Source organism: Chenopodium album, chromosome 9 (genome assembly GCF_948465745.1).
Source record: "Chenopodium album chromosome 9, dcCheAlbu1.1, whole genome shotgun sequence".
Taxonomy (NCBI): domain Eukaryota; kingdom Viridiplantae; phylum Streptophyta; class Magnoliopsida; order Caryophyllales; family Amaranthaceae; genus Chenopodium; species Chenopodium album.
In genome coordinates this window covers 219,444-243,806 of record NC_137842.1, presented here as the reverse complement: position 1 = coordinate 243,806, position 24,363 = coordinate 219,444, and the positions used below count along the sequence as shown (strand labels likewise).

The 24,363-nt window shown below is 36.9% G+C and overlaps 1 protein-coding gene across 4 annotated transcripts; it reads right to left on the bottom strand.

Annotated features, from left to right (window-relative positions):
* Window positions 1–70: 70 nt before the first annotated feature.
* On the bottom strand, window positions 71–24,072 carry LOC145558159 (uncharacterized). Of its 4 annotated transcripts, none has more exons than XM_081619302.1 (10): window positions 23,847–24,072; window positions 23,271–23,505; window positions 23,014–23,100; window positions 22,706–22,875; window positions 22,003–22,139; window positions 5,835–6,012; window positions 5,049–5,652; window positions 3,739–3,851; window positions 2,110–2,353; window positions 71–522 (listed from the first exon to the last, which is right to left on the bottom strand). In XM_081619302.1, the coding sequence occupies exons 1-10, from the start codon at window positions 23,993–23,995 to the stop codon at window positions 421–423; spliced, it is 2,019 nt and encodes a 672-aa protein (XP_081475428.1). In that variant the 5' UTR covers window positions 23,996–24,072; the 3' UTR covers window positions 71–420. The 4 variants fall into 4 exon arrangements, with proteins under 4 accessions (XP_081475428.1, XP_081475427.1, XP_081475430.1 ...); XM_081619301.1 differs by having other exon boundaries at window positions 71–626; window positions 23,847–24,071; XM_081619304.1 differs by lacking the exon at window positions 23,847–24,072 and having other exon boundaries at window positions 71–626; window positions 23,229–23,290.
* Between the last annotated feature and the right edge of the window lie 291 nt (window positions 24,073–24,363).

Sequence of the window (24,363 nt, the reverse complement as noted above, 5' to 3'; positions counted from 1 at the left end):
ACCAAGCAAAGATAACATACCTATTTTTCCAACAAAAAATAAGAAAGAACGCACACAAAGCCTTAAAGCCTTAGAAATGCATGCTTTACAAAAACTTATAAAGCAGTTCATTTTTAGGAACTCAAATAATACAGTATGATATTCAAAGTAGCAAACCTGAAGCACACACTAGTTCACAGTTTATAACTTTATACAGAGTATTAATGTATTAGGTACGAAGTGTACAACAAACAGCTTAAAATTTATTTTTTTTGTAAAAAATCATCCTCCTTGCATAACTTTAAAATGTGATGCAGCAGGTACTTTTGCTGTCATATAACTTAAATACACAGGCTTCTTACAGCAGCGAAAAACAGTCTCGTCATCCACTTTCACAAATTCGTGTCACACCCGAGGGGTTATTTCTTTTTTTTACTGTCCTCATGCTTGATGAGCTGAACTGGAGCAGCAGGTATCCCAAACCACCACTCTCTTAGTCTCCTCAACCACCTGTAGCTGCTTTCCCTTCTCAAAGGCATTTCCCTAGTGTAGGGCTCCATTAGAACAAAAAGGATTATAAATCTGAAAGGCACTAGTATGAACAATGCCGCTGTAAGAAGAAAAAAGATGGAAACCCTATATGTGGCCTGAGGAGCAGAAGAAGATAAAGGTTAGGACACACAAATAAGGAAATCAAAATGAAAAAGGTAGTAAGAGGATTCAAACTTCAGAACTAAGGGTCATGGAAAGCTTTAAATGGAGCTAGTAGAAACATAGCTATGCCTTAATTTATGCTTAATTTCATAGGGGAGAGTGAGCGAGGGCAGCCACATACCATGCAATTGAAGTGGGGTCAGACGCAAAACCGTTGCCAAGGAGTCATGATCTGGGTGTTGTGACACCAGAATGGTGCACTCTTGCTATTTGTTGGCAAGGGTTCAAGCCTCGTGGGGAAAGAGGGGGGGGGGGGGATTGTGCAGATAGGCGATATTGCAGAGAGATACAAGCAGGCATCTGATTTTGAAAGGGACACTCTTGCCTAAGAGCAAAGACAAGGGTTGATTTGGGGATTTGGGCCCTTTTAAGTAAGTAGCACATAAGCACACATAAAATTAGAAGAGACCGATGATGAGAAAATTGAGTTGCTGCAGGACTGTAGTGGTTTTGGGGTGCTTTAAAGCGGGTGACGAAACCCTCAAAAGCCTTGGAAACTAATAAAAAAAAGTCCTAGAAAGTATAAAATGAGAAAAGGAAGGTTGGATTCTATTCTTTCCGTTATGCCTTGTTCTCATTAGGCTTGTGGGAAAATATTGGGTGTTATAGTAAATCTCACAAATAAAAATCTAAGAAGCAAGGATACTCGAAAATTCTAAAAGACAGCTATTAAGGGAAAAAGGGATCTTTCTCAAAACATTTCAGGCACAAAGTACAGAAATTTATGCATCCATTTGTATGTCTTTTAAGCATGCTAATAATTTTCAAAAGCTATCTCTATCAGATCATCAAGCATGACAAATCTTGTTTCTGAGCATCCCATCTACGATGGACATACTCTTCTCACATGTACAAAGAAACTAATTGATGGGCATAAGTATCAATGCATACACTCATAATCCAGAAGAATAGATGAAAACAAATGTCAAATCAGATGTCACTTTCTAATCTCCGTGATGGATATAATACTACCTAGATTTCTTTTTAGCTGCAACAAAAGGGTATTTTTTGTGAGATAAAAATTCACTTGTTGCAACTATAAAAGTAATGGAGGTAGTATGAAATTCCGATTTTCATTGCCGAACTTACCACCAACCCCCCCCCCCCCCCCCCACACACACACACACACACACACAAAAAAAGGTTGTTTCCTACTTCACATAGGAATCTCATTCCAAAAAAGTATAAGCTTTCTTTCGTTTAAGAGATTACAAAAGATTGCTTCTTAAATTTCAATATACACTTGTGACATTAAACTTTCTCAATGTCTAGCGATTAATATTAGTGAAAAATACACATTCAGATATCTATATATAGTAAGTTGTAATTAGCAAAAAATACAGAACAAAAAAATCATAGAGCTGACAAAAAAGCAAAAACAGAAGTCGAGTTCAGTTATTCGGATGGGAGAGATACCTCTGGAAGTACAGCCAATAGAAGGGCTCTCATCTTCAGGAGAACAATATTCACAGCCTGGACCAGCGTTTCTACCTGAGAAATTGCTTCCTGTAATGTAATCAGCTGCTCCACAGCATTCTTATTGGGAGGGGCTATGATTCTGAAGGCATCTACCAGCTTCCCTTTGTTGGCCAAACGGTGCCAAAGCATAAGCACCGCAAGGGAAACAAGAATGAATGGCAGCACAAACTTAAACCATCCACTGAAAAACAAAATGATGAACTCTAGTCAAACATCTGGGAGGACAAAAGAAAATTTAAAAAGGGTATAGATAATACAACCAGTCGTCCACATCCCAAATCCCAATGATAAGCTTTAAAACTTCCACATAAAAACGGACTTATATTCTACTCCCTCCGGCCCATAATGCTAGACACAGTTCTCATTCTCATCCATCCCAAAATACTTGACACGTTACTAAATATGAAATGGGACCACTAACAAAAAAATACTTTCCCACATTTTATATCTCCTCATCTACCCCACTCCCACCCACTTGTTGTTTTCTTGCAATATAAAAATACAAAAGAGAATCTAAAATACAATAAACAAATGTTTTAAATGGACCCACTTGTAGTTTCCTTAAACTACGTGTCCACCCCAACGTCCCAAGTATTCTCGGACGAAGGGAGTAATAAGCATCCGTGGAAATCTCATTCAATAACGATGGAAGTTATAGTCGCATCCCACAAATAAGCTTTGACATTTTAAAGTCTATGTCTACATAAAAACGAGCTTGTGTTCTAATTAAGTATATATTGCAATCGCAGAGAGCATAATGAAATAGACTAACATACGGAAGGGTAATATTGGTAGTCTAGTATTATTAGGTTAGAGTCTTTAGCTTTAGTATAAATAGATAGAGGAGAAAAAGTAGAAGGTAGACAGAAATTTGGTGTAAACCTTTTGGAGAGTTATGGCCTAAAGCCATTAGCCCATTATTGGAGAGTTGTGACCTAAACTCACTATCGAAGATTGATAGCCTTAAGCTATTACATTATCCCTTGTAACCCTTCCACCATTATCAATCAATCTAAAAGCTTTCTTATTTATAAATTTGCTAGTTAAAATCCGAAATCAGTGTTGTTACACTGACTTTACTGGGTGACCGAACTCAGTTCATTACACATAATAAGATATTTAAGGTCCTAAAATCCTATTAAGGCCCCACATGGCAACCTTGTATTGTTTCATAAGTAGGTTGATGACAATTCCCTTCAACTATGTCTTAACTCTTAAGGCTTAAGCGTACAAACATTAAAAATGATTAGATTCTGACACATTATGAGTGCCAATCATCATGTAAAGTGTGATTTCAATATTTCAAATCTGAAAAAGGCTACTCAAACCCGAGTCTAACTTTATTTGGCACATCTTGAAGCTTGCTTATCTCTCACATATGAATAACAAAACCAAGTTCCAAACACTTTAACAGCCCATTTCTGCTAAAAGAAATATAGCTAAATATATTACCTACTATCCAACCAATCAAAAATATAACAAGATCTAAAAATAAGCATTCCAAAAATAATGAGAAAGAAAAACAAGCATTCAATCTTTGTAGAGCTCTAGTAAGATCAAGAGTACCTCACAAACAAGTAGCACATCAGCACCAAGAATACTGATGATTTGAAAGGTTCCTCCCACGAAGCCAAAAATTGAACACGCTTAGCTAGTACAATCAGTGGAAAAAGCAACTCCTGCCAGAAGGATCAAATCTATCACTAGCTTACTTGATTAGGGAAGAAGGATCGACGCAAAAGACAATGAACAAATTACTATGCAAATTTAACCATGACAGAGGATAACTTCGTCAAGAGCAATATAGAGATGAGTCCCCTATATCATAAATGCACAAAATTGAAAAAAAAGCCATACTTTCTAGATCAAGTCATATAAAATAATTAATCATTTCAATGCAGCCCACTAGCCAAGTGATTTTTTTCAAAGTTTAGATTATGATGGACTGGATCAAAATGTCTGAATAAACTATCATTGCTTCTTAATGTTTTGGCTTACATGAGTGCTACTGTATACTAAAGAAGCATACAGTCATTAGATTTTAAATGAAAAGCCAATTCAGGCATATAAAAAAAAAATTTTAAAAAAAGCTTATCGCCGCTCCTCTTTAGTCTTTAAAGACATAAGGGCAATGTCAAAGTTTATGACGTATAATCAAAATCAAAAGGAAAGAAAAATAAAGAATTGGGCGACTTATCATGTATACTAAGAAATATACCATCACACTTTAAAAAAAGGCTACTAAAAAAAAATTCGCTCTCACTTCCCTAATCATTGTTACATACATTTTAATTAATTTCTCTCTTGTAAATAACTTTTCCCCATGTTGCTCTGCTCTTGTAAACAACTCAAGGTGGTTTATCAAAAGCACCCTTGTTTCAACTCACATACACTTGATTAATTGCGGCCTTGGCAGGTTCATCAGCTTAGTCCACACATTTCTCTTGACAATTTTGGAAGTTTTGTACTATGAGGATAATGATGGTCCGATTGTAAAGATAGTGTGAGAAATTAAATCCAAGTAAGTGATTTTTGGTGGTAACAAATTCAAGGACCCCTTATCTCTGCTCTGACCAATCAAGAGTTACTTCCAAAGTTGTTAAGGAGCTAAGTACTTTTAAAAACACGTTTATATCCTATACATCAACAAAACTATAACTAAAACTGCACCAGTAGTATTATAGAAGTTAAAAGCATGTAAATTTCACTTGGTCACAATGTCATAATTTCAAGTATTTCCTAGGCGTAAAAATAGGATTTAGAAACTACAATGTCACTTAAATCTCGACAACAAATAACTTCTTCAGCTCTTCGATCCTGCAGAGAGATAGTTAAAGAAGAATCAGAAGATACAAGATGTTCAAACATTCAATTACCTTCATGATTGCTATATTTGCATCAATCCCGTCTACTTTAACTTGATTGACAGTCTCCTGTGCTGCTACAGCCTTCCCTGTATCCACTTTTGATTGTTTTACTGCTGCTTCCAATAGATCTACTTCACCCACATGTATATATCCGCTACCATATGTAGCTTCCTGATCAAATTCTACATCTTCCTGAAGAATTAATCCAAATCTTCTTAGTGCTAGAAGCGAAACTGGGTATACCATATGCTGTTTCTCTGTACAAACACTCCCAGATGAATATGAATCTGCTTGAGTACTACTCGTTTTCAAATGCGCTAAACAACTTGACAGAGTTTCTAAAATTGTATCTCCACCAGGAAGATTCTCAGCAAGGTTAAATAGAAGCAATGTTTTATAATGTGATGAGAAAAAATAGAAACCCTCTCTTACTGCACGACACCGAAATATGCCAAGAATAGCCCTAGCAACCGCTTCGGATTCCTGGAATCCCTTTAGATGATATTTCCTAACAAATCTGTGAGCGAGCAATATCTCCAGAGTGATATCCAACCAGTAGTCCCGCCGTGAACTTCCTTTAAATTCAGGGAACTCCAGGAATATGGGCTCTTCTCTGTAAATGAAAAAAGTTAGCAGCTGAATGTAGGGTTTACTCTATAACACTATGCGCAATATAACTTTACATTACTACATAAAAACAGACTTGGCTATGTAAATTGTAAAAGTGTATAACACTATGGAGGTCTAATTCAAAATATTAACACCTAAAACTGGAGACATGATCAAAATACATACAGTGTTACTGCTCGATACATCACAGCTTTGTCAAACAGCCGAGCACCAAGTGGCCCAGTCAATTCAGGCTTAATGACCTGCTTCAAATCCGTAGAAAGATCATATCGTGCAGCTTTATCATACTGACCCACTCCCAATGACTCAAAATACAAAGCTTTACTGCTTAGGGTCAACCTACCTGTAAGAAAGACCAAAGAAATTTTGAAACCCAAAAAGTGTGTAGAAAAAAAATTGATGATAAAAATAATCATGAGAATAAGCTAGGAGAGAATCTAAAATGATACAGATAGGACTGTCATGTTACCCTGATGCACAGGTGGAGTGAGGCAGGGTGTTTTGTTATTATATTAACTTCCACAGCAATCCCATGGTGTCATTACCAGAACAAACAAGAATAAATGAACGCAGTTAAATAAAACTGATGTCTTTGCTATTCCTTCCACAACCCCTCTTGTTCACAGAAACACACAGTGTTTACATGGACTTGGCTAGTGGAAAGCTGGCAACATATGTCAAACACAAATACAAGTCTAAAATAATACTCCACTTTCCAAGACAATTTTTTTAAAAGACCAATGAATTATCATAAAAGCTAATTAGTCAAATACCCAACATGGGTACTTTAGGATGAAATGAAAACCATACATAGCATAGCAAACAGGCCAGGCACAGGACCAGATACACCTGACACAACGCACTCACATGCACTAAATACATACACAAAACATATTCCCTAACCATGCATACACCTCCAATGCACACAAAAAAAGGACAAAGTGAAGGTGTTCTGCAAAAATATCAAGCAGAGGATCAGATTTAAAAAAAAAAAAAAAAAAAAAAAAAAAAAAAAAAAAAAAAAAAACAGATAAGATTAAATAAACTTATTAAATACCACAAAGCCCAATGTCAGAACTCAATCAACAATTAATTACGACCAATTATAAGAGGACGGGAGTACATTATTCAAGGAAAGTACCCAACGTGTTAATAATTAATAAGATAAACTTGAAAGTTGAGAGTTAAAATAAAAAGGTCTCTCTATATGAATGTTACTAAAATATCATTCATTAAAATCTGAATTGTCACTTACAACCTTCTGTATAGACTACCATGAAATTACAGCCTTTTCTGTATTATTAAAAAAAAAATTTGTATGCTACAGCCTAAATAGCAACTTTCATATATATTTGATTGTTTGATATATTTAGGAAATTTATCATGACTTTTTACATTTTAACTTATGTTTTAATTTGACTGATAATTCAATCAAATGGAATAATGTGGTAAAAATGAAAATTAGCATTTAAGACGACTTTTCAAGACATCAAAAAGTGCAAAAGGTATCAAATTTGATGAATACGTGAATGCAGGGTTGTAAAATTCAATTTAATTTTATTTCTAATCTGAAAAGGTAGTAATTGCTAAAATGGCCTATACAAAAGGCTACAAGTGAAAAATATTCCTTCAATCAAACATAAATTTTTTTTTTTTTTTTTTTTTTTTGACGAGAAGAAAAAAGATTTTATTAATGAAAGACAACCAAACGGCACTTACAAACAATTCCTAGGAAATCTAAAATTCCAACACAATTACAAATCACTTTAGAACTAGTTACATCGCAGAATCGAACAATGATTGCCTTAATAAAAAACTTCATCCGAAGCAATACAATTTGTGAGTTAGCACTAAATCGACTTGAGATCCACAGATGAGTAGTTGTTTGGGTGAAAAAACTCATATAGCCTTCTAGATACTTTCGGAGACGATGAAACTCTAAATCTTCAATCTTTAGCACATGAACAAACAAAGAAAATAACCCTAATAGAATAAACACCATCATAAGATGGGATTCATTTATTGAAAGCAATTTAAAACTTTTTTGGGGCTTACCACCGGTAAAACACCGGTGGAAGCCCCTACAAAAAGTTACAATTGAGATTAGAAGAAAAGAGATGAAAGAGAAAGAGAGAAAAGGAAAAGAGTGAAGGAAAACATTCAAAAAAGCTGAAAAAATCTAGCGATGGAGGCTAGAAAAACCCTCACAGGAGGAAACCCTAGAGGGAACCAAAAAAACCCATATTATACAGCTTTTTCTTCACATAATTCATTGCGGAATATACTCTTTTCACACTTCAAAGCTCCATTAACATTAAACAAATTCCACTAATGGGATAAGATGCCTAATAAATTTTAAAAATAAAATAAAAAACGTTAGGAAGCATACACGTAAGGTTATCCCTTGAAGTCCTTTATTTTAGCTTAGTAATAAATTTTCAATCTATTGCTTTGAAAATACCAATTTTAACACTACTCCCCAAAATGAAATGTTTGGGGGCCTCTTAAAGACAATTTTGGGTGTTTATAGTATGTAAATGGTCTCTTCTTTAAAGAAGGGATCAATAGTACTCGCACTTAAGCGTATCGAAGCATTTAAATGGGTAATTCGGTTTGTGATGTTAGACCACTTTGTTTTCCCGCCTCATTTACTTAATGTTATTAGCAGTCCTTCTTCGTTCGTTAAAATGTATGCCAAAATTAGTTTGTTTGTCATCCTCTTATGCATTCGTCAAGTTCAAAGGAATGTGGGATACAAAAATAGAATGTTGTATTCCTCGTCGCATACTCGAAGGCAAATGGAAGATTATTCAAACCGACAAGATCAAACATAAAAGATGTATATTAATTTTAGATATTTTCTTTGTAACAAAGGAGCTAGTTAGGCTCATAGTTTGTAATACTTTTTATTTACTTAAACCATTATTTTTTTATAAAAAATAAAAAAATAAAAAAAGCACTATCAAAAACACATTAACTTTCTCTCTCTAGACTCTCTCTCTCTATTTTCTCTAGCAAGGAAGAAGAAAGAGAAACAAAGCACAGCGAATAAGGAGGAGACTGCAATGAAGATTTCTAAGAACTTAGATTCCTTAGGGCCTTATGCTGGAGGGCAGAAGACGAAAACTCGGGGGAATGTAGGTCAAATTCCGCCATTGGAGACAGAGAATAAAGTAGATCGACGTATTCTTTCACCTAAGAAATCTTCGGAAGAATTGATCACAAAATAGCGAGAGAAATTGAAGCTTTCAGAATGGATGACTAAACTCAAAGCTTGCGAAAGTGGGTATATGGGTTCGAAAAACAGATGATCGAATTCTTAAATGAAGTGTATCTTCTAATTCTCCTGTAATTATTCCGATAGTTCTTGTGAAGAATTCTTTGCATGTTTAATCTGATAAACCTAGATCAAAATTGACAATGGATGATATTGTGGGTGAATTGGATTATTGGAAATTGGGGGTAGTAGCTTTTACTATTGCGGGTAATCCTCATATTAAGACTTTTAAAGGGTTTTGCAGGAGAATTTGGGGGAAGTCGAACATAGACAAGGTAATTCCATTGAAGAGGGGTGTGCTCTTGGTTAGATTCTTGAATGTGGATTCTCAAGACAAAGCATTAGCTATCTCGAATCTCATAGTGGATAAGAAAACTATCTGCCTTAAATAATGGGAGGATGGTATGGAATTGAATGTGAATGACGTGAATAAAATTCCAAATTGAGTTCAACTTCTAGGGTGGGTTACCTCGGAAATATTAGGGAAAAGGGTGTCTTGAGAAGATCGATCAATCAATCAAAGTCTTAATCCCATAAGTGGGGTCGGCTAACATAAACCAAATTTGATTATTCCGTGTAGTCATCGACATAAATCTTTCTCCTCCATCCCTTACGATCCAATGCTTCATCCTCATGCAAATCCATATACTTCATATCCTTTCTAACTCCTTCCAACCAAGTCATTTTCAATCTCCCTCTCCCTCGTTTGACCCCTCCATAGTCCCACTCTTCCACTCTTCGAACCGGTGCACCCTCGGGTCTACGTCTTACATGCCCAAACCAACGCAAGTGATTTCCCCTTAGTTTATCTGCAATACTTGCCACGCCTTCTTTCTTGCGAATAACCTCATTTCTAATTCTATCTCTTAGAGTGTTCCCACACATCCACCTTAACATGCACATTTCCGTAACTGGGATTAATTAGGAACTCCAATTCGACCAGATGTTGCTACTCAAACTCGCGATAAGGTGGCTTATGTGAGGTATCTGATTGAAGTTGATTTAAAACAGCATTTTCCTGAGCATGAATTCTATGATGAAAATGGTGATTTGTTTGCTCAGGAAGTGCGGGAATAGAAACCTCAGTGGTGTAATGGTTGTGGAGGGTTAGGACATGCTGAAGACCATTGTCCCACTAGGGAGGTGAGGAAAGAGTAGAACCAAAAGAGAATCAGGTGGTCATGAACTCATGATTCCTGTCCTGCTAATTTTAAACCTAGGCAAGGAACTCTGAACACTTCTGATCCAGTTTTCACTCCTTCTGGAAATGAGAAGAGGCTTAGCCCTATCAAGCAATCTTCTAAGGATGTAAGAGAAGAGGTGCAACTTCAAAATTCTTTTAAGGCTATAGCGGTAGAGGAGGAACAAATAGATCAAGTCTACGTTGGGGAGGTTCCTTTGGGAATTAAGGCTGGGCTATGGATAGAGCTTTAATATGGAATATTAGGGGCTAAAATAGCCTGCTAAGCAGCTAGAGATCTGCTTGATTCAGAATCATATAGGTCTTTGCTGCTTACTTACTTGATAATAAAGTTTTTGTAGATAAGTTTCCTGAAGTATACTAAAGAATGTTAGCAGGATGGTGTGTGTGTGTGTTACTTCAAATTTTAGTCATACTAAAGGTGGGAGAATTTTGGTGGCTTGGTTGCATGACTTGTTTAGTGTGGATATTGTCTATGCTCTTCCTCACATTATACGTACTAGAATTGTAAAAAAGACTTACAGAAATTTTTTGAGTTCTCTTTTGTTTATGGGGCAAATGATCCCGATGACAGTTGCTTTATGGGGATCAGTTGCATCATATAGCTGGTTTGTGTAATGGTCCATGGATTGTTTCGGGAGACTTTAATCGTCCTCTGAACAGTGATGATAGAATTGGAAGATAGATTGGCAATAGAGAGATGGCTCCTTTAAGAGAATGTGTGGAGTACTATGATTTGCAGGACATTACGCATGCATACCTGGACTAATAAGCAGCGGGGTAAGGCTCGGGTTTAAAGCAAGATAGATAGTACGTTGATAAATTCTGCTTTTCCTGGCTCTTATGTTCACTACAATCCTGAAATCGGCTATCATTCATTTTAAAGAGGAAGTGAGATCTGGTCTAAAACCTTTCAAATTTTTTGATATGTGCGGTAGTAATCCAGCTTTTGGTGATTTGGTGAATACCCCTTTGATACCAGAGTTTCTAGAAAGATATGTATTAGGTGGCTAAGAAGCAGAAAGAAGCCAAAAAAGTTTTGAAAAATCTGAATATTCTGAAATAGAAGCTAGATTTTTATCTGCTATAGATGATTTAGCTACTACTCCAAAACACATTCAGACGAATTATGGAGATATAACTCTTCAGGAGAAGGAATTTAATCTTCTTGCTTCTTATGCTAAGCTGAGAAAGGATTGTTTTTCCTTTCTTCAACAGTAAAGTACTTTGAATTAGTTGAAACATGGAGATGAAATACAAAAAAAATGTCATCGAAGCATCAAAATGCAAGCTTACAAAAAAGGGTTGATCCATTAAGTATATGAATGGGAGTTGGTGCCATGATCGAAGTTCTGTTGTTGATGCCTTGATGCTATCATTAAGTTTTATAAATGGCTTTCATTTCTCATTAATAAGTCTTATTACAGACTTTGTTTTCTAAGGAAGAAATTAAGAAAGCTATGTTTGGCATCCCACGCTTCAGATCGCTTCAATAGTTCCTTTTTCAAGATGGGAGGGAGATAGTAGGGAATGATATGTGTGATGCAGTGATGGAATATTTTGAAACTGGAAAGCTGCTTAAGAAGATAAATTGCACAAACTTGGTGCTTTTGCCAAAGTGTGATCATCCAGAATTTCAGACCAATAGCATGTTGCAATGTAGTATATAAAGTAATCACTAAGCTTCTTTGGAGTAGACTAAAGAAGGTGTCAAGGTTTGTTGAAGGGAGAAGAATTTGTCATAATATTTGCATTATCAAGGACTTGGTTGGAAGATATAAAAGGAAAAAATCTCCTCCAAGATGTATGGATATTCGAAAAGCTTGTGATTTTGTGAGCCGGAGCTTCTTAGAAGACATGATGAAGGCCTTGAATTTCCTATTCACTTTGTGAAGCTTATTACGGAGTGTTTTACAACTCCAAGCTTTTCACTTGTTATCAATAGGGAGGTTAAGGGCTTTTTCCAAGGTAGAAGGGGTTTGAGAAAAGGAGATCCTTTGTCTCCTCTTTAATTTGTTCTATGTATGGATTACTTAACAAGAATTCTGCATAAAATTGGAGAGCATAAGGATTTTCATTTTCATCCAAGGTGCATAGGGGTTAAGCTTAATCATCTTATGTTTGCAAATGATTTGATTTTTTTTAGCAGAGGAGAGGAGATGAGAAAACTGCTACTCTTTATTAAAAGATTTGGCCATTCTTGGTTGCTAATGGGGGAAAGTCTAATGTGTACTTTTGCAATTTTCAGCAAGATATCATGGAAAGAATCATTAGTATTTTGATTTTCAAGAAGGAAAGCTCCCTTTCAGGTAGGTGTTCATGTGAATGCTAAGAAACTCTCTATAGATGATTGTCAAATTTTGATTGATAAAGTGGTTTCCATAATTAGAATTTACGGTGGTAAAAATATGTCATACTCTGCGGTTACTCTATGCTTCTTTCTTTGGGCACTAAATAACTAATCTGTTTGTGCTTCCCAAAAAAGTGCTTGATGGAGTTATGGCTATCTGCTGAAACTTCATTTGGGATGGAAGGGTGGTGTATTATAGATCTCCTCCAATTGCTTGAGACATTATTTGTAGACCTAAGAAACAGGGTGGTTTGGGAGTACATAATTGTTATATTTGAAACATAGTAGCCATGGGGAAGTATGTTTGGGATATAGCAAATAAGAATGACAATTTATGGTTGAGGTGGGTTAACCATCATCATCATTACATTTAAGGGAGGAATTGGAAAAGAATTGGGTGTTCAACTCATGCTTGTTGGGAATGGAAGCAAATCAGGTTAGTGAAAGAACAAATCAAGGAAGGGTTTGCAAGGAATACTTGAAAGCATAATCAAGGAGGGTATACTGTTGCTAGTGCTTATCAGTGGTTGTAGAGCTCAAGGTTTAATAATCCAAATCACATATTTATTGCTTGGATGGCAATGTGGGGAAAGCTTCGAACTACAGAAAAATTGAAGCAGTTTACTGTCATTGATAATGACAATTGCCCTTTATGTTCTCAACCTTCTCAACATATGTTTTTTCAATGTGAGTATAGTCACTGAACAGGTTTCACAAAACTGTGATACAAAGTTTTTGTAAAGCTCTTGTGTATAGCATATGGCAGCAAAGAAATGAAGCTATTGTAATAGTAGAATCTATTTGGATGTGTATCATAGAATTAGTATAGATTCTTGTATAGTTAAGGCTAGAAATTTAGCTTGGCTAAAGTGTAAATGCTTAGGGGCTTAGTAGCCTTTGCGTAATGTTTTTTTGGTGAGATTAATAAAAAAAAAAAAAAAAAATCGGTTTCTCAAAAAAACAAAAAAAAAATTAAAAAACACCCCTTTTGAAACATCTTATTGCTTATTTACTACTCCCTCCGTACCTTAATACAAAACCTCATTTCTTTTTTGGGTAAACCAAAATATAATGCCTCTTTCTATTTAAAGGTTGTATTTTTGACATTATTACCCTCTTTTTGATGAGTTGTCATCTTTTTTTTCCTTTTTTATTTGTAGTTTTAACATCAATTTCCAACACTTTCTCTCTCTATCTCTTCAATTATTCCCAACTACTTTTTCTTTCTCTCTATCTCTCTCTAACCCCACATGCACATATTTACTTATAATCATTAGTTTTAAATAATTTACAACTTTCTTAATTTTCGCGTAAAAACCAAAAGAGGCTTTGTATTAGGGGACGGAGGGAGTAGTTAGTAAAGTATGGATTAAAAAGTGTTCATAATCTAATCAATATCCACCTTACTATAGAGTAAAAATTATCAGTTACAACCTTTTATGTAGGTGAATTTGGCAATTACAGCCTTTTCAATTAAAACTTAAAAGTGTAATTCACCTTTACAAAAAATTCACTTTAAAACCTTTTGGGAGTAGGAGACTCAAAGACTAAGAAAGAATGAGACTTTTGAACAATGTTCCTGCACAATTAACCATATAAACTAACTGTTTGTGTGCCATGTTTCCTAAAAGTCTCTTCTTCCACTTTCTTTCTACACTTCCTCTACTTAGCATTTTACGGTGCTAGGTTTCTATAAATGCCGTCACTAAACATAAAAATCACCAAATATAACATAATTTATCAATAAACATAAAAATTTGTCAAAAGGAATCAATCAATCAATCAATCAATCAATCAATCAAAGCCTTAATCCCAAAAGTGGGGTCGGCTAACATGAACCAAATTTGATTATTCCGTGTAGTCATCAACATAAATCTTTCTCCTCCATCCCTTACGATCCAAAACTTCATCCTCACGTAAATCCATGCACTTCATATCCTTCCTCACTCCTTCCAACCAAGTCATCTTTGGTCAAAAGGAATCAATGTCATATTTTTATAATTTAATAAAAAGTAAAACATCTATTATCGTGACAAAAACTTGCTCTAATTCTGGGGTCATTTTGGCCCTTTAGAATCCAATTTGAGGTCAATACTAAAAAAATTATCGAAAATACCTCTTTTGTGTGTCACACAAACCGTAGCATTTCTTAGCGCATTAAACGGGACATTTTCAATTTTTTTTGTCAATTTTGACCTCGAATCGGACCCTTAAAGACCGAAATGACCCCCATAACCTTAACAAAGCAAGTTTTCGTCACAAAGATTGATGATTTTTAAAATTTTTAAAAAATAATAAAAAAAATCGAACGTAACCGTTAAGCGGTGGTGAAATATAGATTTTTTGCATTTTTATAGGTAGTATATTTAAGAGTCCCTCGAGTAGGGTTCGAAAGTGCTCTGCTAGGGTTTTGGCGAGTGAGTTCCTGAGAACAATCCTTTGCTTTCGTTGACAATTTTCCTTTAGATTTCAGTCCGCTTTTTAATCCTGATAACTGTGTAGCAATAATCCCGTGCTATGGCGAATGAATTGCTGCGAGTTTGGGAAAAACTCAAACTCACAGATGATGAGAGTCTGGTTGTTGGAGGAGAGGAGGGAGACACAATTGACGAAGACCAAAAAATCAAATTGGATCTTTCCCTTGTAGGGAAGATGCTGACCACCAAACCCTATAATATAGATGCTATGAAGCGAGTCCTGACAGGACTATGGAGATTACAGGGCAATGTGGTGGTTCGTGCGGTGGAAACGAATCTGTTTATTTTCCAATTCTTCAATGAGGAAGATAAAAATAAGGTCTTAGATGGACGCCCGTGGACTTTTGACAATCAGATGCTAATGATGAAAGCAATTGATGGAGATGAACAGCCCTCTGACATTGTTTTTGACAGAACGCCTTTTTGGGTTAGATTACTGGACGTTCCTTTTGGGCGCCGTAATGCTGCCTTTGCTCGTGAAATTGGAGATGCCATCGGTGAGTTCTTAGAATTTGATGATTCGGATCCAGTTGGGTGGGATGAATTTATGCGTGTTAAGGTAATGATTGATATTGCTAAGCCTTTGCGTCGAGGAGTCATGGTGGCAGTTAACTCTGCTAAGACAAAATGGATAGGCTTTAAATATGAACGCTTGGGTGACTTCTGCTATTTCTTTGGAAAATTGGGACACACTGACAAAGATTGTTTGGAGCAAGAGCAAGAAGTAGGAGAAAATGCGCTGGTTTTTCAATATGGCCCTTTCCTTGTGGCATCTCCCCATCAAAGAGCTCGAATAAATCTTGCTGAAAGAGAAAAGGAGAAGAAGTGGGTGGAAAATTTGGTAGGTAGGAAGCAAGTCCAAAGAGTGACCTATAATAACCCAAATGCTATCAGGCTGGGGCCCCCTAGTGCAGCAAGGAAACTTCAGTTCTCACCTACGAGGTCTAACTCCCCTGTTCCTAAACCTCGTGAAGCATCCCTGTGCGCTGTCATGGTGGAAGGAAGTAATACTCTTGTTCTCAGAACTCAGAAAGCAGTAACTCCTGAGCAGAATCCCAGGGGGGAGGATGATGTTCCGAGAATTTTGAAAGGAGGCCTGACAGATTCGAGTGGAGAGGAACAACCGGTGCTGAGTACTTCAGATATGCAAGCGGTGGGAGATGACCTCAATAATAAAAAGAGAACTTGGAAGAAAATTGAGAGGGCAATAGGGAAAGATGGGGATGGAGATTTTATGGATACTTCTGAAAATGCCAGCAACACCATTGCTAGCAAGAAGAGAGGGTTGTCCTGTCGGGGTATGACTAAAGAGACAGAAGAAGTTGAAGGGGTAAATAAGAGGATCAAGCTGCTCAGTGGTGATACACATGTAAAGACAGGAGTTATTGATAGTAGCAAGATGAGGAGTACTGTGGGTTCAACCCAAGATGGTGAGGAGCACTTTAAACTTCAAGTAACGGGTGTTGGGAGAAACCAACCCCGTGAAGAGCAATGAATCTCTGGAACTGTCGAGGTGTGGGCAACCCTCGATCAGTTAAAGCACTACGAAGATGGTGCTCGAAATTTGCCCCGGATTTACTTTTCATCTCGGAGACAAAAATTGATAAATGTAAGTCTGAAAATTTGAAATCTCGATTGGGTTTCGATAGTGCACTTGGTGTTAGTATAGGACTTTCTGGAGGGCTTTGTTTGTTTTGGAATAGAGGTAAATTTGATGTTACTATAGTCTCTTTCTCTAATAACCATATTTGTGGTGACATTATTTGTGGTGATGGCATTATGTGGCGGTTTATTGGAATTTACGGGTGGCCGGAAGCTGCTAACAAGCACAAAACTTGGCAGCTCCTTCGGCAACTTTGTGAAGAGTATCATGGCCCTTTGCTTGTGGGGGGAGACTTTAATGAGATATTGAATTACTCGGAGAAGGAGGGTGGAGTTGAGAATGAACGTAGGGCTATTGCTGACTTCAGGGATGTTTTGCAGGACTGTAACTTACATGACATGGGCTATAGTGGGCAGCAATTCACATGGGAACGGGGTAATACTCTCCAAACTCTTGTTCGAGAACGTTTAGATCGTTTTTGCTGTAATAACTCGTGGCGAAGTTCCTTTCGCGAGGCTACAGTCGAAAATCTGGTGAGGTACAAGTCAGACCACTGCCCAATTTTATTGAGAATGCAGCGAGCAAAAAAAGGAAGGAAGAATGAGAAGAAAACATTGCATTTCGAGACAGCTTGGCTCCTTGATCCATCATGCGAGAAGGCAATCCGTGAGGCTTGGGATGGAAATTCACATAGGACGACTGAAGCAAGGCTTGAGATTACTCTAGCAGCACTTAAACGCTGGAGTGGTTCGAAGTTTTCTGATCTGGATAACAAAATAAAAGCAGCAGAGGAGCAGTTAAAGGAGAAACAAAGTTGGGGTATGTCGGCAGTCAATATTGAACAATGTTCGGCCTTAGAGAAGAAGCTTGATGATCTTCATGAAAAACAGGAAGCATATTGGTATCTTAGATCGAGGGCTTCTGAAATTAAAGATGGTGATAGAAACACGAAGTACTTTCATCACAAAGCCTCCCAACGAAGGAAGCGGAATGAAATAAAAGGCCTCTTCGATGCTAGTGGAGTTTGGTGCACAGAAGAGGAGAAAATTGAGGAAATAGTTGAAAGCTTCTACACCAATCTCTTTTCTTCTTCGGTTCCTTCAATGGATGAGTGTGATCGTGTTTTGCAGGCTGTTCTTCCTTCCATCACGATGGAAGATAACGAGCTTCTTCAACAGCCCTATAGCAAGGATGACGGACTTCATGCCATCTTTTACCAGAAATTTTGGCACGTGGTGGGTGATGCCGTTTTCTCTAGAGTTAACCACATCCTCGAAGGGCGTTCCTCTCCATCTTCAGTGAACAACACAAATATTGCTCTCATCCCTAAGGTTAATTCTCCCACTTCCATGGCCGAATTTAGGCCGATTGCTTTATGTAATGTCATTTATAAAATTGCCTCAAAGGTGCTTGTGATGCGTTTAAAAGAAATCTTGCCGAATGTAATTTCGGAAAATCAAAGCGCTTTTGTTTGGAAGACTGATAACGGACAATGCCTTGATTGCCATGGAGCTCTTTCATACTATGAAAAAGAGAAGCACGCCGAAAAGGAACTATAGCAATGAAACTGGACATGAGCAAGGCATATGATAGGGTGGAGTGGTCTTTTCCGGAAAAATTACTGTTGAAAATGGGGTTTGCTGAATCGTGGGTCAGAATTGTTATGAGTTGTGTAACAACAGTATCGTACTCCTTTATTATCAACAGAAATGTGTGTGGTAAAGTGATTCCTTCCCGTGGCCTCCGGCAGGGGGACCCTCTCTCCCCTTACCTCTTTATTATTATTGCAGATGCCTTTTCAGCTTTAATTAAAAAGGCTTCGGATCACAGACTTATTCATGGTGCGGGTGCCAGTAGACAAGGTCCGAAAGTTTCTCACCTATTTTTTTGCAGATGACAGCCTTCTCTTTGCTAGGGCCAACCGAGTGGAATGCTCCCAAATAGTTGATATTCTCAACGTTTATGAAGCAGCTTCCGGGCAGAAAATTAATTACGATAAATCGGAGGTCTCTTTTAGCAAAGGTGTTAGTGCGGAAAAGCAGGATGAGTTGATTCAAATTTTGGGGATGAGATTGGTTGATGAACACGACAAATATCTAGGCATCCCGACCATTTTGGGGAGATCAAAGAAGATGGTTTTCGCCGCTCTGAAAGATAGAATCTGGAAAAAGTTGAATGGGTGGAAGGAAAAATTAATGTCGAGAGCTGCTAAGGAGGTGCTTGTGAAATCTGTTATACAAGCCATTCCCACGTATCTTATGGGGATTTACAAAATTCCTACGGGTGTAATTGACGATATTAAATCCATGGTTGCAAAATTCTGGTGGGGGCACACGGATCATCATCACAAAGTCCATTGGCTCAGTTGGGAGAAAATGTGTCAACCCAAGTGCCTTGGGGGCCTAGGCTTCCGAGACATGGGAGTATTCAATGATGCTTTACTCGGAAAACAAGCTTGGCGACTTATCTCAGCTCCCAACTCTCTCTTAAGCCGTGTTATAAAAGGGAAATATCACCCTCACTGTGATTTTCTCGAAGCATCTTTGGGACTCAACGGGAGTTATGCTTGGCGCGGTATTTGGGGTGCTAAGGCTCTGATGAAAGAGGGCCTAATTTGGAGAGTTGGTGATGGAAGTTTAATTGAAATTTATTCCAGTCCTTGGGTTGCGGATGAGCAGGGGAAATATATCACTTCTCCTAGAGCTGATGGACTTACATTGGTTCGAGACCTCATTGATGAAGAGAGGAGGGATTGGAACCATGACCTTCTTGCTGCAAAATTCTCTGACCGAGACATTAATTGTATCCTGCAAATTCCCATAAGTCTGCGTGCATCAACAGACCTGCTGACTTGGGCCTTTTCTAGTGACGGAGAATACTCTGTGAAGACAGCATACCTCCTTGGCAAGTCGTGCAATCTAGACAACTTCCATGAGGCGTGGGTGGCTATTTGGAGGCTTGACACGATCCCTAAAATTAAGCACTTTCAGTGGCGTGCTTGCACAAACTCACTCCCCACACGAGAGCTTCTCCACTATAGACATATGGCTGACTCAAACTCGTGCCCATGGTGTCCTTCGATCTGTGAGTCTAAACACCACACATTCTTTTTCTGTACTGCTGTAATTGACCTCTGGCGTGAGCTTGATTGCGAAGAGCTGGTTCCCATTGACCCAACTGAAGATTTTAAGGATATGCTCGTGCGTTGGAGCAAAATGGATTCCAAAACGTGCCTGCGAGGTACGGCCTTGCTCTGGTTCATTTGGAGCAGGCGGAATGATAAGGTTTTTAACGCAGAAGAGGTGCCTCACCTGACTGTGAAGCTGAGAGTGCAGAAAACAATGGAGGATTGCCTCAAGTATATGACTAAGATTTATGGTGGGGTGGGTGTGAAGAAAAGGAGCAGCCCGAAACATTGGAGTCCTCCCCCTGCTGAATTTGTTAAACTAAATTGTGATGCATGCTTGAGGGATGAAGGTTGGGTGGGACTTGGAATTATAGCTCGTGATGAGAATGGAGCTGTCCTATTTGGTCATTTGGAATCCGATTGTCAGTTGGTCATTAATCGACTCTCCAAGTCTGCTACCTATCTCTCTGACCTTGACTCTGTTTTAGATGATATTCTATTCGCTTGCAAGGATTTGAACTTTGTGTCTTGGTCGCATGTTTGTAGAGATGGGAACTATGTCGCCCATCATTTAGTTAGATTAGTACCTTTTGGCATTGAGAATTTTATTTAGTTAACAATATGTCAAGTTTATAGATTAACCATTAGTGGTCAATAGTCTTATGTTTTAATGGAGGATATCTATATGAGATTGACTACTCCCTTCGTGTTTTTTTTTAAGTGTTACGCTTACCAAATGTGGCCAATTTGTAGCTCCTTCCGATGTAGCTCCTTATGTACTCATGGACAATTTGTCAATTCCCTAATTAATGGTACTCCTAGCTTTTCCTCAAAAAAAAAAAAAAAAAAAAATAGGTAGTATATTTAATGATAAACAAAAAAAGGGTGGTTAAATCAAAAAGTGTGCTTTTTGGGAAGGTAAAATACAAATTTCCAATTAATTTACAAAAGTTTCTGAGGATGTTAATTACTTGATTAGAAAGATTGTAATTGACAAAGTCACGTATATAAAAGGTTTTATTTGTGATAGAATTTAAATTTTTACGGTGTACTTTGAGGATTAAGGAAAATAAGGTGTTGGATAGAGCAAAGTGGAGGGAGAAATTTTACATTGCGGATGTGTCATGATTATATATATTTTTTTTCTCTTGATATGCTAATTTCCCTTTACTGACGGTCCCTTATGACAGTTTATGTTAACCAAACCCAAATCACCGTACGACTAAGGCTTTGTTGTTGTTCTGGTTGCTTTTGTTGTAGAATTCAATTATTTATAAAACTTTGGGCTACCCAATACCTATGTAGATCTTCCACTGACTCCAACTATCCCAACTCCCAAGTGTAGGAATACAAGATACTCCCTATGTGTTTTTTTAAAGTATTACACTTTTACCGGCACATAGTTTTACTGTTTTAGGCAATTTAGGACTTAAATAAAATAAGAGGTAAGTGGGGTAGCTAGAGTAATAAAAAATTGTAAACGAAAGATAGTGGGGTTAATAGTTATTGTTTTTTTTTAGGGAAGGTTAATAATTATTGTAAAGTAATGAATGTGAGAAAAAAAATAATAATAATAATTAAAAAAAAAAAGTAGTTCTTAATTTCCGCGTAAAAACCAAAAAAGGTTTGTAATACAAACCTTTTTTGGTTTTTACGCGGAAATTAAGAAAGTTGTAAATTATTTTAAACTTATGATTGAAAGTACTTATGTGCATGTGGGGTTAGAGAAAGATAGAGAAAGAAAAAGTAGTTGGAAATAATTAAAGAGATAAAGAGATAAAGTGTTGGAAATTGATGTTAAAAGTACAAAAAAGTAAAAGAAAAAAATGACAACTCATCAACAAGAGGGTAATAATGTCAAAAAATACAACTTCTAAATAGAAAGAGGCATTGTATTTTGGTTTACCCAAAAGAGAAATGAGGTTTTGTATTAAGGGACGGAGTAGTGAATTTTGGTGGGGACTATGAGAGGAGAGAGAGAGATATAATATTAAAATGTAGTTCTTTGCCAAAAAAAAGGTGCAACACTTTAAAAAAAAAAAAAAAAAAAAAATACGGCCACATTTGGTAAGCGTAACACTTAAAAAAAAACACGAAGGGAGTAGTCAATCTCATATAGATATCCTCCATTAAAACATAAGACTATTGACCACTAATGGTTAATCTATAAACTTGACATATTGTTAACTAAATAAAATTCTCAAACCCTAATTCTAAATAATCAAGTCTTCAATTAATCATGTAAAGATCATCTAACTCAAATTATACAGTATGTTTCCCAAGAAGAAAATGACTGACCAGGCCATGCAGAGATTCCAATATGCTGGAGAATTGGCTGGGTAGGGGCAGTACCATCAACATCTACAATGATCTCCCCATCAACAATTTCAAGATTTGATGAAACTGATGACACATTTTTTGCACTCCTGATCACCCTGCAAAAGATATATCACCAACAAAGTTCCTTATCAAGAGAAGTTCCATTTGTTTTCCTGCACCAGCAAGGATAAAAGAAATACAAACCATCAACCCTGACAAAAAAATATACAGTACATCATGCACAAGCAGCAATGTACTACACTAAATCATAAATCTAACAAACAAGAAACAAGGTGTCCTCATAGCATCACCCAAAATGCCACGACTATAAATTATCCCAGTTTTTGTAAATCTCCCCTATAGAATAATATGGGAAAGCCCTTGCTGCTTTGATACTTTGTATACTATTATAGCTCAACAAAGAGGGTATAAACAAGTGAGAAAAAAGTTAGATTTAACAAATGTGACCTAATAATTATAATTAAATGTAGATAAGTGACAACACCATATAGTTATGAATAAGTAGTTATTGTTAATAATTATTATCATGTTACATTGAGCTCATAAAATACCCAAAAAAAAAAGGGAGTCACTTTACTTATTCACAAAAAATATTTTGTAGAAAACATAAAAACTATAGATGACTTGCAGATGTCAACCAATTCCAGATCCGGAAACACACCTATCAAGGCTCTGAAGGTACTTATCATAAATAAGAAAATGAAGTCTATTTCCAGAAGTGTTTGTCAGTGCATCAAAAAGATTTTGTACAGTTGCTACATCAGCGATAACTGCACAAGCAGGTGCTATTCGTGCGAAGGCTTCAGGACCAACAGTATTCTCATTATCAACCTATCGATCAACAGACAACAAAAATGAATACAAAAACCAAAAGAACTGCCAAAAAAGTATCAAATACCATTTGAGCATAAAGCAATTAAATAAACAATAATTGACAAACTCCTTGGGGCATGAAACCATATGAATGACCTGAACAGCCGTCGCAGTAGAGCTTGAATAAAATAAAGACCATCCATCATCATCTTCACTCTGCATCTTACTGGGAGAGGCGCTTTCCTGCAAGATTACCACATAACAAGGTCGGTAAGTCCAGATGGTGAAGGGCTGAAGGCAAACTCTAAGTTTTTGACCCTCAAAAATATTAGCCATCATGCAAATTCCTTGACAAATGCTACTTATAATACCAAGGTATCTTACAAAGATCAACAAGCAATTTGCTGTCTCACTTTGTATAAAGTTTCACAGTCAACACCGGGGGCCTCCCACGCAAGCATCATGTCATATGTCAAACGACGGAATTCCTTATCGCTCAAATAATCAGCACGAGCGGTCAAAACATTAAATGCCCTGTAGCAGCAAAACTCTAACAAATGTCTAGCATACGTGATTGGTTTGTTGCCACTTTCACCGGTCTCTACGTCGAAACAACTGCACAAATCTTCCGTAGCCATATTCAAAATCCTGTAAACAAATACGGAGTAGTAGCAATTTATATGATCAGGACTAATCCAACAAGACGAATCCTCCATAATTGGGGAAAATAGCTAGTAGTATCATGAAATGGCACCTAACAACCTAAAGTCCACTAAATGCAGGTCTAATCAATAGTAATTAGTTTATTCTACAGATTTTACAAAAAAAAAAAATACAGTTTCTTAGTTGTAAGTTTGAACATAAATAGCAATCAACATAATCAAAATTAAAGTATACAAAATCAGCAAAAATTGAGAGCAATTTGAGTTTCCATTGATAATAAGAAATCAAAGTCCAATAATTAAAAAAAAGGGGGTAAGATAATTTACTTGGAACATCGAGCGACAACAGAATTAGCCATAGGAGAGAGAAAGGGAATGGAATTGGGAGAATCGGAAGAGGAAGGAGAGCGAGGACTGGAAATCCGGCGCTGAAAAAGCGTCATAAAGTTGTCGAACATTCTGGGTTTATTCTCCATTGCTGCTCAAATGAGAGTGAGTTTGTGGGAGAACTGGACAAGTAGAAATCGATGGAGGGTTTCGCGCTATTCGATCCTCTAACTGCAAGTAACCCACAATATGCGCTGTCTCTTGCGCCTTCGGCCTTCCTCAGTTCCTCGGGTTGGTTCTCTTCCGCTTAATTTTACTTCAGTTCAGTTTAGTTCAGCTTTAATTAGCTACTTCAGTTTCTAAATTCCTTCTATCATAAATAATTCATTTCAGCTCAATTTAGCAAATCTGAACTGGACTTCATTTGGAATCATTGTCAGTTTTTACTTTTTAAAATTAGATACGTAGGGTCTGTTCTGATTTACTAATCTAAAGTGATTGGATTGAACGTAACTAA

Excerpts from the sequence above, each read along its gene's own strand:
- LOC145558159 (XM_081619301.1), bottom strand. The coding sequence starts at position 23,995 with ATGGAGAATAAACCCAGAATGTTCGACAACTTTATGACGCTTTTTCAG. Across the intron at positions 22,876-23,013 it reads CTACTGCGACGGCTGTTCAG|GTTGATAATGAGAATACTGT; the intron begins GTCATTCATATG and ends GTTGATCGATAG. Across the intron at positions 627-2,109 it reads TATTGGCTGTACTTCCAGAG|GCCACATATAGGGTTTCCAT; the intron begins GTATCTCTCCCA and ends TCTGCTCCTCAG.